General features: G+C 34.5%; 1 protein-coding gene and 1 non-coding gene across 2 annotated transcripts; both read right to left on the reverse strand.

Moving 5' to 3' along the window:
• Positions 1–4153: 4153 nt before the first annotated feature.
• On the reverse strand, positions 4154–4225 carry TRNAD-GUC (transfer RNA aspartic acid (anticodon GUC)). The gene has a single exon. It is a non-coding gene; the product is annotated as a tRNA-Asp (tRNA).
• A 5727-nt stretch (positions 4226–9952) lies between these two features.
• LOC126797076 (GPN-loop GTPase QQT1-like) lies at positions 9953–10776 on the reverse strand. The gene is made up of 5 exons (XM_050523759.1): positions 10744–10776; positions 10494–10650; positions 10293–10380; positions 10129–10201; positions 9953–10045 (listed from the first exon to the last, which is right to left on the reverse strand). The coding sequence occupies exons 1-5, from the start codon at positions 10774–10776 to the stop codon at positions 9953–9955; spliced, it is 444 nt and encodes a 147-aa protein (XP_050379716.1).
• Between the last annotated feature and the right edge of the window lie 2545 nt (positions 10777–13321).

The following is a 13321-nucleotide window of genomic DNA, read 5'->3' on the forward strand; positions in this document are numbered from 1 at the left end:
GTGGATAGAATTAAGAAGAGAGTGGATGAGCCAGTAAAATCGTGGAGAGAGTGGATGAACCGATACACCCGAGAGAGAGAGTGTGTGGATGAACCGGTAGAACTGAGAATAGAGGATGAACCGGAAACGGTGTTGATATTACCGAGTCACTAGAAGAGAGGAGATGTATTAGCAGACTCCCGATAGAGATTTAGAAATGAGAGAACTGGTGACTCGTCAAATGTCGTGTGTTCTCGTAATTATTTCCCGAGTGGACGTTGGTTTAGATATAATTTACACGGTTCCTTGTTTATATAATGTGGTTTGATTATCATTGGCCATGTCGTCTTAGTGGGTTGGGCGGTTGCAGTATAAGACAAGCTACGAGCTCTAGAGGTCCAATGTGATTAGGTAACGAAAATTGCATACTCTGTCATACTTTTTGAATTATATTTATAAATTGTGATTGTGGAGTTGGAAATTTGGGGAGCATGGTGGCTCCAGGTGTCAAGGTTGGATTTAAGATATTTGGAGTGTCTTTTGTGAAGATATGGTTGGCTACTTTCAGGGGAGACTGCCGAAATTTTTGACATATCTCCTTTGACAGTGGTATCCACACTATTTACCTCGATATTAGGGTATATTATGTGGCCGGTCTTGTCAGTTGGTATCAGAGCATTAGGTCCTTGATTACTGTCAAGATTGTTAGCTATTCGACTATGCCTTCAGTACTTTGACCTCACCTCCTGCTTCTCGGATAGTGAAGGTATGTTATTGCAAACACTTTTTCTATACGTATCGATGTGATACCATCGATTATTTAGAGTTGGATTTGAGTTGGGAACTCTTACGAGAAAATGTTTTCGCATTGACTCGAGAAGTGTTCTGAGTTTTAGCTGGTTTATTGTGTGGAGTAATAAGAGCTGTACATATTTCCATATGTCTTACAATTCCTGTATTTTGTGACACTTTTTATTGGATCGTAGTATGGTGGGACCACTTGCTCATTTAATTGTGACCTAGGAGGTCATGATCTTTATGGACAGGTGACATTTTCGATCGAGGCTAAATGATCTTGAGAATTAGACTATTGGGTAATATATATTTTTGCTGATTCTTCGTGGGACGAGGTGTTGAGGGTAACTTCCCTGCTATTTTGTCACTTCGGAAAAGGTAATGGTTGAGTGTGGTATTTCCGACGAGTCCTTATTTGAATTAATTTCTTAGCGCTTACAATGTGAGCTTTCACGATTATTCGACAAGTCATCAGGATTTTCGTTATCGGTTGGGTTTAGAAGATCTAATCCCTAAACATCGACCAACATATAATTCTATTTAATTTACCATCGTGTATGTGATGTTAGTGAGCCACAAGGGAAGAGAGGCTACTAGGGAGATGTAGGGTTAGATGAGACAATATTATCCTACTCTCTTTTGTCATGTAGGTAAATTTCGAGGGCGAAATTTTTATAAGGAGAGGAGAATGTTACGACCCGAATTTTTTTGCCTTTTCCCCATGTTGAGAGGCACTCTCGAAGTTGACTTTTCAATGCGTATGTTTTTCGAGAAAACTTTCTTCATGAAGGTTGTAGAGCTCGTCGATACGAATTCGTGGACATGTGACAAGCCTAAATTGGAGTTTGCATGTAAAAGTTATGAATCAAAAAATGTATTTGGGCTTTTTTACAATTTAGTATAAATTGGGGGTTTTATAGAGAGAAAATGAGAATTTCGGAAATTTGAATTTATTCCCGCCACTGTTCACCCCGACCCCAAAACCTTCTCCAGCGTCGATCTCCACCATCCGACCACCAATCGGGATTCCACCGGTCTCATTCACTCGACCTTGCCAGTTACCGTCGATTGGTATTGGTCTCACACTGCGCCGACTTCCGTGCGAGATGCAGCAACGACCGCAAGATCTGGCAGAAGTCAACGTCGTCGTGCAACCTCTTTCCGGCGACTCCAGAGCTCGAGATTGCTACTAATCGACGTGATCCTTCATTGTGGGCCTGATTCGATCTGAGTTGGGCGACGAATCGAGCTAGATAACGATCTTGAATTTGGTGCACTGTTCTGATCTTCCTTTGCATTTTCTAGCCACTTCCCGACCGATCTGGGCTTTGACGCCGTCATGAAAAAGGTTTGTTTTATGATGATTTATAACTTTCATGTTGGGGTCAAGTTGGTTTGGAGAGGTTGTAGAGTGGAAGCGCGTGCGGCGCCGCGTGCTGCCATTTTTGGAGTAGTGAGTCACTCCATCGAGTAATATACGTCAATACGAACTTATCGATGTCTTAACCGTTGAATTTTGTTATTGTATGAGGTTGTAGATTTAGATTATCGTTATAAGGAATAATGTGTTATTGTTGTAGGCTTTGAGTTCATTTAATGTTTTATGTGATGTGTTTGTAACGATTGATAGGTATGTGTTAAGAATGTGATTGTCGTGATTAATAATGGATATGGTGTTGTGTTTGATGGGTGATGGTTATGATATTAATTATTTGTGTCGGTTGTGATGTTGTGTTTGTGATATATGAATCAGAATGGTTATGAAGTTTGCGTTGTTATGGTGAGTCTAGTAGGTTTGTGGTAAATGTGAGGGTTTGTGATACCGGCATTTATCCTTGATAGTCGATGATTGTTGATTATGTGGTTACAGTTGGTTGGAGTGTTTGGCTTGGTGAATTGTTGAACTACGAATGACTTAATCCATTTTCAAAAGGGTACATAGGCAGCCTGACTAAAGTTTGGGTGCAACCACCTTTATTTTAAATTAGATATAAAACTCAAGCGCTGCATGGGAGGCAACTCATTTCAACCGTATCTGTGGAGGAGTCGTCTACGGGAGTTTGAATTTTCTAATCCCTTCACTCTTATGGTTGACTTGTATATCTGTTGATATGTGATCTTATTCTATGCTTGTGAATTACATTCTTACTATTGAGCTAACATTGAGGACAACGTAATTTTCTAAGTGTGGGGTAGTGTTGCAAGTTCATTGATTGTTTTTGTCAAGATAAAAAAAATCCAAAAATAAAAAATAAAAAATAAAAAATAAAAAACAATTATTGCTTTATTGAGTCTTAGGATGCCCGTAAAGTCTAGGATGATTATGTCTCTAAAATACATAGATGATGGTTTTGCATTTCATACGAATTGAATTGTAAGTTTCATTGATGATGTGGATTTGGTATAAACATGTGAGATTTAGATTGATTGGTTATGACATACATGTTTTGGTCAGTTTAAAGTCTATAACAACCTGTGAGTTTTTTTAGCCTATATGTATTTTTTTTTCATAAGATGTAATTTGAAATTTCGTGATTATTCATGAACCTCACTATTCTTTGCATATTCAATAACTATGTGTCATAGCTTTTAATGGACTCTAGAATTTACTAGAACTCACTTTTGTGATTGTTGAAACATTTAAGTCATAAAATGCTCTGATTTTGAAAATAATTTATGGATCATTTCTAGGAATACCACCACTTTAGCCAAACAACCATGTATCCCTATATGTGCCCTGTTTGGGACCCCTTAGTTGAACCACATTTGAGCCTACATTGAGCATTTTATTCATCACTTGTGTTATCTCCATGCTTAGTATAGTTACATCTACCTTGCCCTATAGATTTGGCAGAATTCTTATTGAGATGATGTTGTGATGATACATTAAATAAGTGTGGAGTGGAAGACATTTGAAAAAAAAAATCAATAAGATTTTAAGTAAGCATTGCCGAAAAAAAAAGAAAAAAAAAAGAGAGAATTTGATTGCATGCAAATTTATATTAGGCCATAAGTCAATCTAAATGTTAATTGAAATCTTGCACGATTAGATGATCCCCTAAGACTCTAATTGTATTGGTGTCTAAAAAGTATGTAATTGGTCGAATTAGAATGCATGATAGGTTCAGATTTGTAATTATGTGGTGTAATGGTAAATTTGGTTTAAGTTTGTTAAACAGAAGTCGATCATGTAAATAATAATTTAGGTTTTATTTTAGTAGTTATTAATCAATCTCAAACCCCCAATTATTTGTTAACACTAAAAGTTTAGAGTTCCCTTCAATTCCCCGGACTGAACGATCCATGGTTATTCTATACTAACAATGATGTTTTACAAGGTTTATTATAGACGTTTTAACAAAACGCTCTATCATTTTGGCGTCGTTGCCGGGGATCGAACCCGGGTCACCCGCGTGACAGGCGGGAATACTTACCACTATACTACAACAACTATAATTGTTTTTACTGAATGTTACTGTTCACCGTACTATTCACAGGAATTTATTTTTACAAATATACAATATAGTACAAAATTAACACTTCAAAGAATTGAGATTTTCTCAATTCTTCGGCAACGGCGCTAAAATGATATAGCGTTTTGTTAAAACGTCTATAATAAACCCTGTAAAACATCATTGTTAGTATAGAATAAGCATGGATCGTTCAGTCCGGGGAATTGAAGGGAACTCTAAACTTTTAGTGTTAACAAATAATGGGGGGTTTGAGATAGATTATTAACTACTAAAATAAAACATAAATTATTATTTACATGATCGACTTCTGTTTAACAAACTTAAACCAAATTTACCATTACACCACATAATTACAAGTTTGAACCTATCATGCATTCTAATTCGACTAATTACATACTTTTTAGACACCAATACAATTAGAGCCTTAGGGGATCATCTAATCGTGCAAGATTTCAATTAACATTTAGATTGACTTATGGCCTAATCTAAATTTGCATGCAATCGAATTCAATAACACTTAGAGTAGAAATCAAACAAGATTACATTTAAGCACCTAATCTTTGTTGGAGACATGTTTCATGTATGGCGTCACCCACCATGGTTTCACATGCAAATTTCCAGAATTTTTACCACTTTTAATCAACACAAATCGAACCTACTTAGGGCATGATTTGATTTGTGTCAATATGGTTGATGAATATAGCACTCAAACACAATCTTAGGGAATGCATCCAAGTACTAAATTCATATGCATATATCTGAAAATTATCTAAAAGTATGAGAAAAATGATTAGAACACAACAATAGAAATACAAACTCATTAATTATAGAAAACCATCAATTCGGCAAAGATCCAAAAATCTAACAAAACAATCTGAAAATTTCGATTCTTAATACAAAACAATAATCCCACACAAACATCATACTACAATCTTTATAGACAAAGTATTGTAAAAAAAAATCAAAAACGAACAAACCCGTGGAGATGAGTTGCGAGAATCACATGTTGTAGGAACCTTGGAGGTGTGTATTCAATGGTGATTTCGGTGGAGATGAAATTTGTATATGGGGGAGAATGACTTATTGTTTTGGTGAAGGATGTTTGAGGTAGTATTTTGGTAGAGTTTTGGCTCTTGAATGCAAATGAGAAGTGATGATATTTGAGAGGTGAAACCATGTATATATAGAGGAAAGATGGAGGGTTTGAAATTGCTTCTTTCTTCCTATAATGATGTCATGCTTTATTCCCTTAAATCATAGAAAGTTTTATTCCCTAAAACATGCTATGCTTTAATTCCTAAAACATACCATGTTTTATTCCCTAAAACATGCCATGTTTTATGCCTTTAATGATCATATGCTATTTAATGGTTGCATGACTTGGCTCTATATTTTTTTCTTTAATTATCTCTTCAATCCAATCTGAAAATAAGAAAAAAAAATAATAAGTAAGAAATAATTAATTTCAAAACCTAACAAGGATTCCTAGTCAAACTAGGATTCTAAACCAATTATGTGTTTTAACTCATGCAAGCACAAAAATGCATCCAATACCTCCCAAGACTCTTACTACGACTCAATGACTCAATAATACAATAATAAGGGCTAAGCAAAGTACAAATTGAGGTAAAAACATGTTAATAACGTCGCACAAAATGCTCATATCAAACCGAGAAGAGAGGAGATGAACCGGTAGAACCGAGAAGAGAGGGGATGAACCGGTAGAATTGGAAGAGAAGGGATGAACCGGAAGTGGTGTTGATATTAACGAGTCACTAGAATAGAGGGGATGTACTAGCAAACTCCCGATAATGTCTTATGTGTAGGTAGTGTGGGTAGTGTTGGCTACTTTCAGTGGAGACTATGACAAAATTTTTGGTATATCTAATTTAACAGTGGTCCCCACATGATCTGTCTCGATATTAAGATATATTATGGGGCAGGTCATGTCAAGTTTTCAGCGGGATTAGTTCATTGGGTAATCTGAGTGGGTGGATTAGTTCCTTGTTCTATTTTGATCCTTCCGTTTGCGCAACATGTTTTTGTTAGTTAATTGAATGAGCAGAGTGGTATATTAGTAGAAGATTAAAATTGAATTTAGGGGTGTTAATTGAAAACCGAAAACCGAAAAAAAAAAACTGAACCATAACCGAAGAAAAAAAAACGCACCAAACCGAAAAATTTGGTGTGGTTTTGGTTTGGGATGTTTGAAAACCGAAACCGAACCGAAAAACCGAATATATATATATATATATATATATATATATTATAAAGAAATTATATTATTTATAGATATATTTAATATACATAATTAAATATGTTATCGATCGAGACCCAAACTTTATCAAAATTCGGTGAATTTTTTACCATATTTGTATTTATATATGCTGATCACATCCGACGGTCGAAATTTAATAATTTGAATTTTAGATATTGGAACCACAACATGTCTACTAATGTGGTATAACTTGTTTAGTGGTCTTTTTGCAAATGTATGCAGTTGTGAAGCAACTATATCTTATAAATAGAATTTTGCAAATGTGTCCGCATGATGCGTTACACATAGTGAAATATGGTTATGGTAAAAAAATCACATATTTTCGATAATGTTTGTGTCCCGATCGAGGCGGTCAACCCCTTTTACGCTTATTATCACCTATGGGTAGCCTTATCCCTGGAACGTAAAAATTTTGAAAATTTTACACTAGCTGCTACATCACATATATGTGAGAGTGTGTGCATGAAAAAATCCACCAAAACTAGTCAAGAAGGAGGGGGTAAGAACAAATTCACTTAATTAGAAGAAATTAAGTTAATGTTGACCACATCGATCGAGACCCAAATATTATCAACATTAGATGAATTTTTTACCATATCCTTATTTAAATATGCTGATCACATCTGACGGTCAAAATTTAATATTTTGAATTTTAGACATTGGAACCACAACATGTCTACTAATGTGGTATAACTTGTTTAGTGGTCTTTTTGCAAATGTATGCATTTGTGAAGCAACTATATATTATAAATAGAATTTTGCAAATATGTCCGCATGATGCGTTACGTATTGTGAAATATGGTTATGGTAAAAAAATCACATCTTTTCGATAACGTTTGTGTCCCGATCGAGGCGGTCAACCTTTTTTACACTTATTATCCCCTATGGGTAGCCTTATCCCTGGAATGTAAAATTTTTGAAAATTTTACACGAGCTGCTACATCACATATATGTGAGAGTGTGTGCATGAAAAAATCCACCAAAACTAGTCAAGAAGGAGGGGGTAAGAACAAATTCACTTAATTAGATGAAATTAAGTTAATGTTGACCACATCGATCGAGACCCAAATATTATCAACATTAGATGAATTTTTCACCATATCTTTATTTAAATATGCTGATCAAATCTGACGGTCAAAATTTAATATTTTGAATGTTAGACATTGGAACCACAACATGCATACTAATGTGGTATAACTTGTTTAGTGGCTTTTTGCAAATGTATGCATTTGTGAAGTAACTATATATTATAAATATAATTTTGCAAATATGTCCGCATGATGCGTTACGTATTGTGAAATATGGTTATGGTAAAAAAATCACATATTTTCGATAACATTTGTGTCCCGATCGAGGCGGTCAACCCTTTTTACGCTTATTATCCCCTATGGGCCTATGGGTAGCCCTATCCCTGGAAGGTAAAAATTTTGAAAATTTTACACGAGCTGCTACATCACATATATATGAGAGTGTGTGCGTGAAAGAATCCACCAAAACTAGTCAAGAAGGATGAGGTAAGAACGAATTCACACTTAATTAGATGAAATTAAGTTAATGTTGACCACATCGATCGAGACCCATATTTTATCAAAATTAGATGAATTTTTTACCATATCCGTATTTAAATATGTTGATCACATATGACGGTCAAAATTTAATATTTTGAATTTTAGACATTGGAATCATAACATGCCTACTAATGTGGTATAAGTTGGTTAGTGGCTTTTTGCAATTGTATGCATTTGTGAAGCAACTATATCTTGTAAATAGAATTTTGCAAATCTGTCTCTATGTTCTTTTTATTTCGTTAAGAATCAAGTAGATAGACAAGGAAAGAAACTCCGATTTTCTTTACAAAATAACCAAAAGAAAAACCGATATAAACCAGAAAAAAACCAAACCGAACCAAACCGAATAAATAGAACGGTTTGGTGTTCGGTATCACCTATAAACCGAACCATTCACACCGATTAACACCCCTAATTGAATTGCTTGAATTGAACTCTAGAAGGAATTCTGATTTTGTTCCATGTAGTTAGTTGAATTTTCTTAGTGAGTATGGAATTAAAAAGTAGTATTCTTTTTCTTCTCTCGTGGTTGATTCATTGTGGTTTTGTAATCATTGACTGCAATAATTGTATATAACAATAAGATTACGTTCATCATATATACTCTTGGCCACTCTTTAAAACTGATCTGAAAAATGCTATATATATGATACATGGTTATCAGGCTTTACCTTATTGTTTGCTATATACTCATTTTGTGTATGGTGTATGCTAATGTGGCTGAAGTGGTTGTGAGTTGATAGGAGCTAAGAGGGGGAATCGTTTTGATCTATGAGGATGTACCCAATGGTTTATGGTTCTTTGATTGACTAAAGGTCTTAAAAATTGATATTTCTTAATTAGGTCTGTGTTTACTGAATCATGTTTAATAACCATGTAGGAAGGAAATTGATGAAGAGCAATTAGAGCAGCAAAAGGTTTGTTCCCATTAGACTCATTACTTTGTTGGCCGGTTTAGCATTTTTCAATTTTGGTTCTTGTTGCACTTTTGTCGTAGCTGACTAATTTTCAATTTACCACATCTACTGTTAAGAATGTTGTCTATTCCGTAGAAAAAGGCAAAGGGAGCCTAAGAAATTATCTGACATGGCTGTGTTTGGCGCAGTTGTGACTTATAAGATAAGTTGACTTATACTTATTTCTGAGAATAAGTTAATAATAAGTTAAGTAGCTGACTGTTTGGTAAACTGATTTATTATAAGTGACTTTTGATGACATAAGTTGTGTAGAGTGTTTGGTAAACTTAAACTAACTTATTTTTTAAACATCACAATGACAATTTTGGACATCAAATGATTTCAGTCGTTTTTCACTTTTCCAAGAATATATTTCTATTTTCTCTATAAATTTTTTATTTCCTATTTTTTCTATCACTTCCCTTTTTTATTAGTATTTTAACTTTTACTTTCTGATTGACAACTTGCTTAATACTTTTAATAAAGCGAGAAATTCAGAGTTCTTGAATTACAGAACTTAACACAAGTGAATCATAGAGTAGAAAATACACACATGATAACAAAAGTTCAACTAGAATGAAGTGAAGTAATGAAGAATACAAAGCATGATATTTTAAATGCAAACAATTCAGAACTCATTGGTCTAACCCTAATGGAACTCTGGAAGTAATAGAAAGCAAACATATCATAACTAAGTCTTATAAGAACAAGCAGTCTTAATTGAACAAGCTAGTACTTTACTGGATACGATTCAAATTCTATATATATTTAAGCCAACGGATAGCCTATTACACAATCCACATCATGTGTCTTGTAAAACCCTTGTTATGCCTTTGCCAAATCCTCTTTCGCTTTCTCAAGGTCTAACTCTGCATTCTCTGCAGCTGCAACGCCTCCGCTTCTCTATTTCATTCTCCAAAATATTGACACTCTTCCTGCCAAGTTGAAGCTCCCCCATAAAAGTTGAAGCCTCTCATAGCCATCTTGGTTCAAGTCCTGAAAAGTTATCTGACTGAGAATACATAGTATAAACAATGCATGACATCAGTCAGGAGTAAATTGAAGAGGGAGTGGCATGCCTTATTATCTAAGGTTGTAAAGCTGACAAGACTGTAGTCTTCTATGACTCCACAGAGCTCCTTGGTAAGCTTTCTGCAGTATGAACCACCAAAAGATTACTAATAAAATACACAGCTTCTCATAATTTTGCTCTATGACCCTGAATTCCTAATATTAATCAGACCTGAATTTAGCTGAGCGAGGATCCTGATCAAGACTGTTTTGAAGATAAGATAAATCCTCAACATCAGTATAGAAATCAAGATTGAAAGCTGCACAAATTAAGAAAATGCTAACTGTTAGAAAGGATGAGTCTCAGATAATTAACATCAATGCAAGTCATGTGTAAGAGAAGTAGATAAAGGAAAGGACGTGCAACCATTACCTAGCTCTCCATAGTTCTGTATCAAATCAATCTTAGACAGGACATTTATGTGTGGGAGTTCCATATGTATCATGGTTGATAAAGAGAGAAGCAATGCACTGACATACTTTGCAGGGTCACTGCAAAGATGGGAGTCAACTAAATGCACTGCAACCAACTGCAGAAATCAAGAGAAGGCAAATCTATTATTTGTCATCATGTGGTCAACACAACAAGAAGAAAAAAACAATACCAAAAGAAGAAGACGAACATGATCTGCAGTAACATTGATAGAGAGTATCATTTAATCGCTACAGTAACCGTTTTTTCCTGACTTATGCTTATAAGTCAAATGAGGGTCTCAGTAACTTATCATTTTCCTTTATAAACCACCTTGACTTTTAAGAAAAGTTACATGTTTTTCTCTTTACCAAACGGAAAAACTTTATCAACTTATAAGCTAAGGAGCTTATAAGCCCCGCCAAACGCAATCATAGACGTCACTGATAAAAGTGGAGGTAAACTTATATTTATGAGTTTAAATAATTATCTACATATTTACTCATCAAAAATTCAAAACTGCCCGAAGTGATGTTTCTGGTCTGGCTTTCATTCTTGTACTTCATTGATTCCATGTTTTAACCTGCTAATGGATTAGTAGTAATAAAATGCATGTCCATTAGATTGACCAATTAACATACTAATTAAATATGTGATTTGGGATTCAGTACATATGTAGGAAAATAATAATCGCATGCTGGACTTTAATCTATAACTTGGTGTAAATGATTATATATAGGTACTAGATCCATCGATCATAAGGGTTTCTAGAGCTTCTTAAGATGTTGGAGATGTTGTTGCTAAGCTGGAGATGTTGGAGGCTTGCTCCAGCACAAGGATAGTTACAAACAAATTCTGTACATTTCCGAATATCTATTAGCTTTGTACTACTTTGGAGCTGTTTCATTGTTATCTATTTTCATTAAGACGTGTTTTCTTTTTAGTAAGTTCTGAAGGTGATCTTTTCCAGTATAAGTTTTGATCAATTCCATGTCTCCAAGACTTTAAGTGAATTGTTATGTTCTAGGCCTATGAAGTTGAGTGAAAGCCTATTGGTCAGTACTTTCATTATTGATAATCACATGGGACTTTGTCTATTGTAGGATTGGGTATAGTATGATCACATATGCTGAGGGAGAATTGTCTTAGTGAGGCTAGTGAAGGATTGACATCTTCCTATGCGTTGTTAATGGACAAGTGTTTGATGTCCCTATATATGTTTGAAAACGAGATAGTTGTCTTTTACTAGGTATTTGAATTCATATTGTATGACATATATATATATATATATATTTGATTTCTCATGAGGATTAATCTAAGACACCCTAAGCTATAATCTGTTTCTTTTACATTAGTCTGAGACACCCTCCGTGAATAGATTAATGGACAAATATATCTTGTCTTATTAGGTTCATCATGAAACAATCTTTGTTCGTTGTTAGCTATTTATGAAAACTGTGTTTTAGTATAACTAGCATTTTTTTGGTGTTTTCCTTTGTTTATTGTTATTATATTATATATATATATATATATATATATTTTGGAGTAGTTTGCAATTACTTCTCATTATAGGGACTATGAGCAAAAAGTAAAGTTATGTTAATAGACACATATAAGTGTCTCTAATTGGTGTAGTGTATCTATACACATATATGATATTTGTTCTCTAGTTTGTATTTGAGATACTATGAGACCCACTCTTATATTTGGGGACATATAAATTATATGTCTAAATTAGCAATAGGAACACTAGTAAAAGGCACATATGTGCTAAATGTCTCTATAGCTCAATACATACATTTATATGTCCCCATAAGTATCTAAGCGGACATTTGTTAGGCCATATTTCTAGTAGTGGTGCAATCCTCATTCGTCATTGTTGGCGTGGAGGGCACTGGTTTTGTAATGCTCCCAACATGAGTCATGGACAGGGGCGGATCTAGGGCATTTGGGGGGGGGGGGGGGGGGGGGAGACTCAAGCCCTTCTAAGAATTTGGAAAATACTTACCTAAGTACATGCCTTATATTCATATGGTGTAGTTTTGCATGCTTGGTTTTAAAGTTTTGTTAATATCAAACCCACCCGAGATCAAATCCCAACAAATGCATATTTGTGTGTCTATTTTTCCATTTACTTCTAATTCGGACATCGTTAAGGTACTGAAATTGGATTAAATCAATGAATGAATTAAAACTATTCAACGTGAACCGTTCGTGTAAATCTCAATTTTGAAAGCTCAAACCATTGTCAAATTGGATGAAATTCTGTAGAAATAATCTTGAATAGCATACCTAAATATTGAATTTCTTATGGTGAAAAAATTTGACCGAAAAGTGTGCCAAAATTGGAACTTCACTCTGTAATTTCAGAATGAAGCTTCACTCTGAATAGAGACCGTATATATATATATATATATATATATATATATATATATATATCCAACCCAAAAGTAATGCGTGGAGTCACGAACCGAGCAGTTATGCAAAAGGAACATTGCATACTGTAGATGTTTTCAATGTATACGTACTAGCTAGGGGTTGTTAAGGCTAATTTGATGCCTTGAGGGTTATGCAAGTACGTAACACTGCGGCCTAGCTTAATTACCGTGTGTAATATATAAACCATATTTCTGTACTCCCAAACCGTACTATATATATATATATATATATATAAGGGTTTTCAGGTAAGGGATCTGTTTTTTAGCTAAGATAGGGATGTTGCATGCTGATCTTTGGATTTTATTAAATGATATTTAACATATCAAAATGAATCCTTAATAGATTATACG

This window comes from Argentina anserina, chromosome 6 (genome assembly GCF_933775445.1).
Source record: "Argentina anserina chromosome 6, drPotAnse1.1, whole genome shotgun sequence".
Lineage (NCBI taxonomy): Eukaryota > Viridiplantae > Streptophyta > Magnoliopsida > Rosales > Rosaceae > Argentina > Argentina anserina.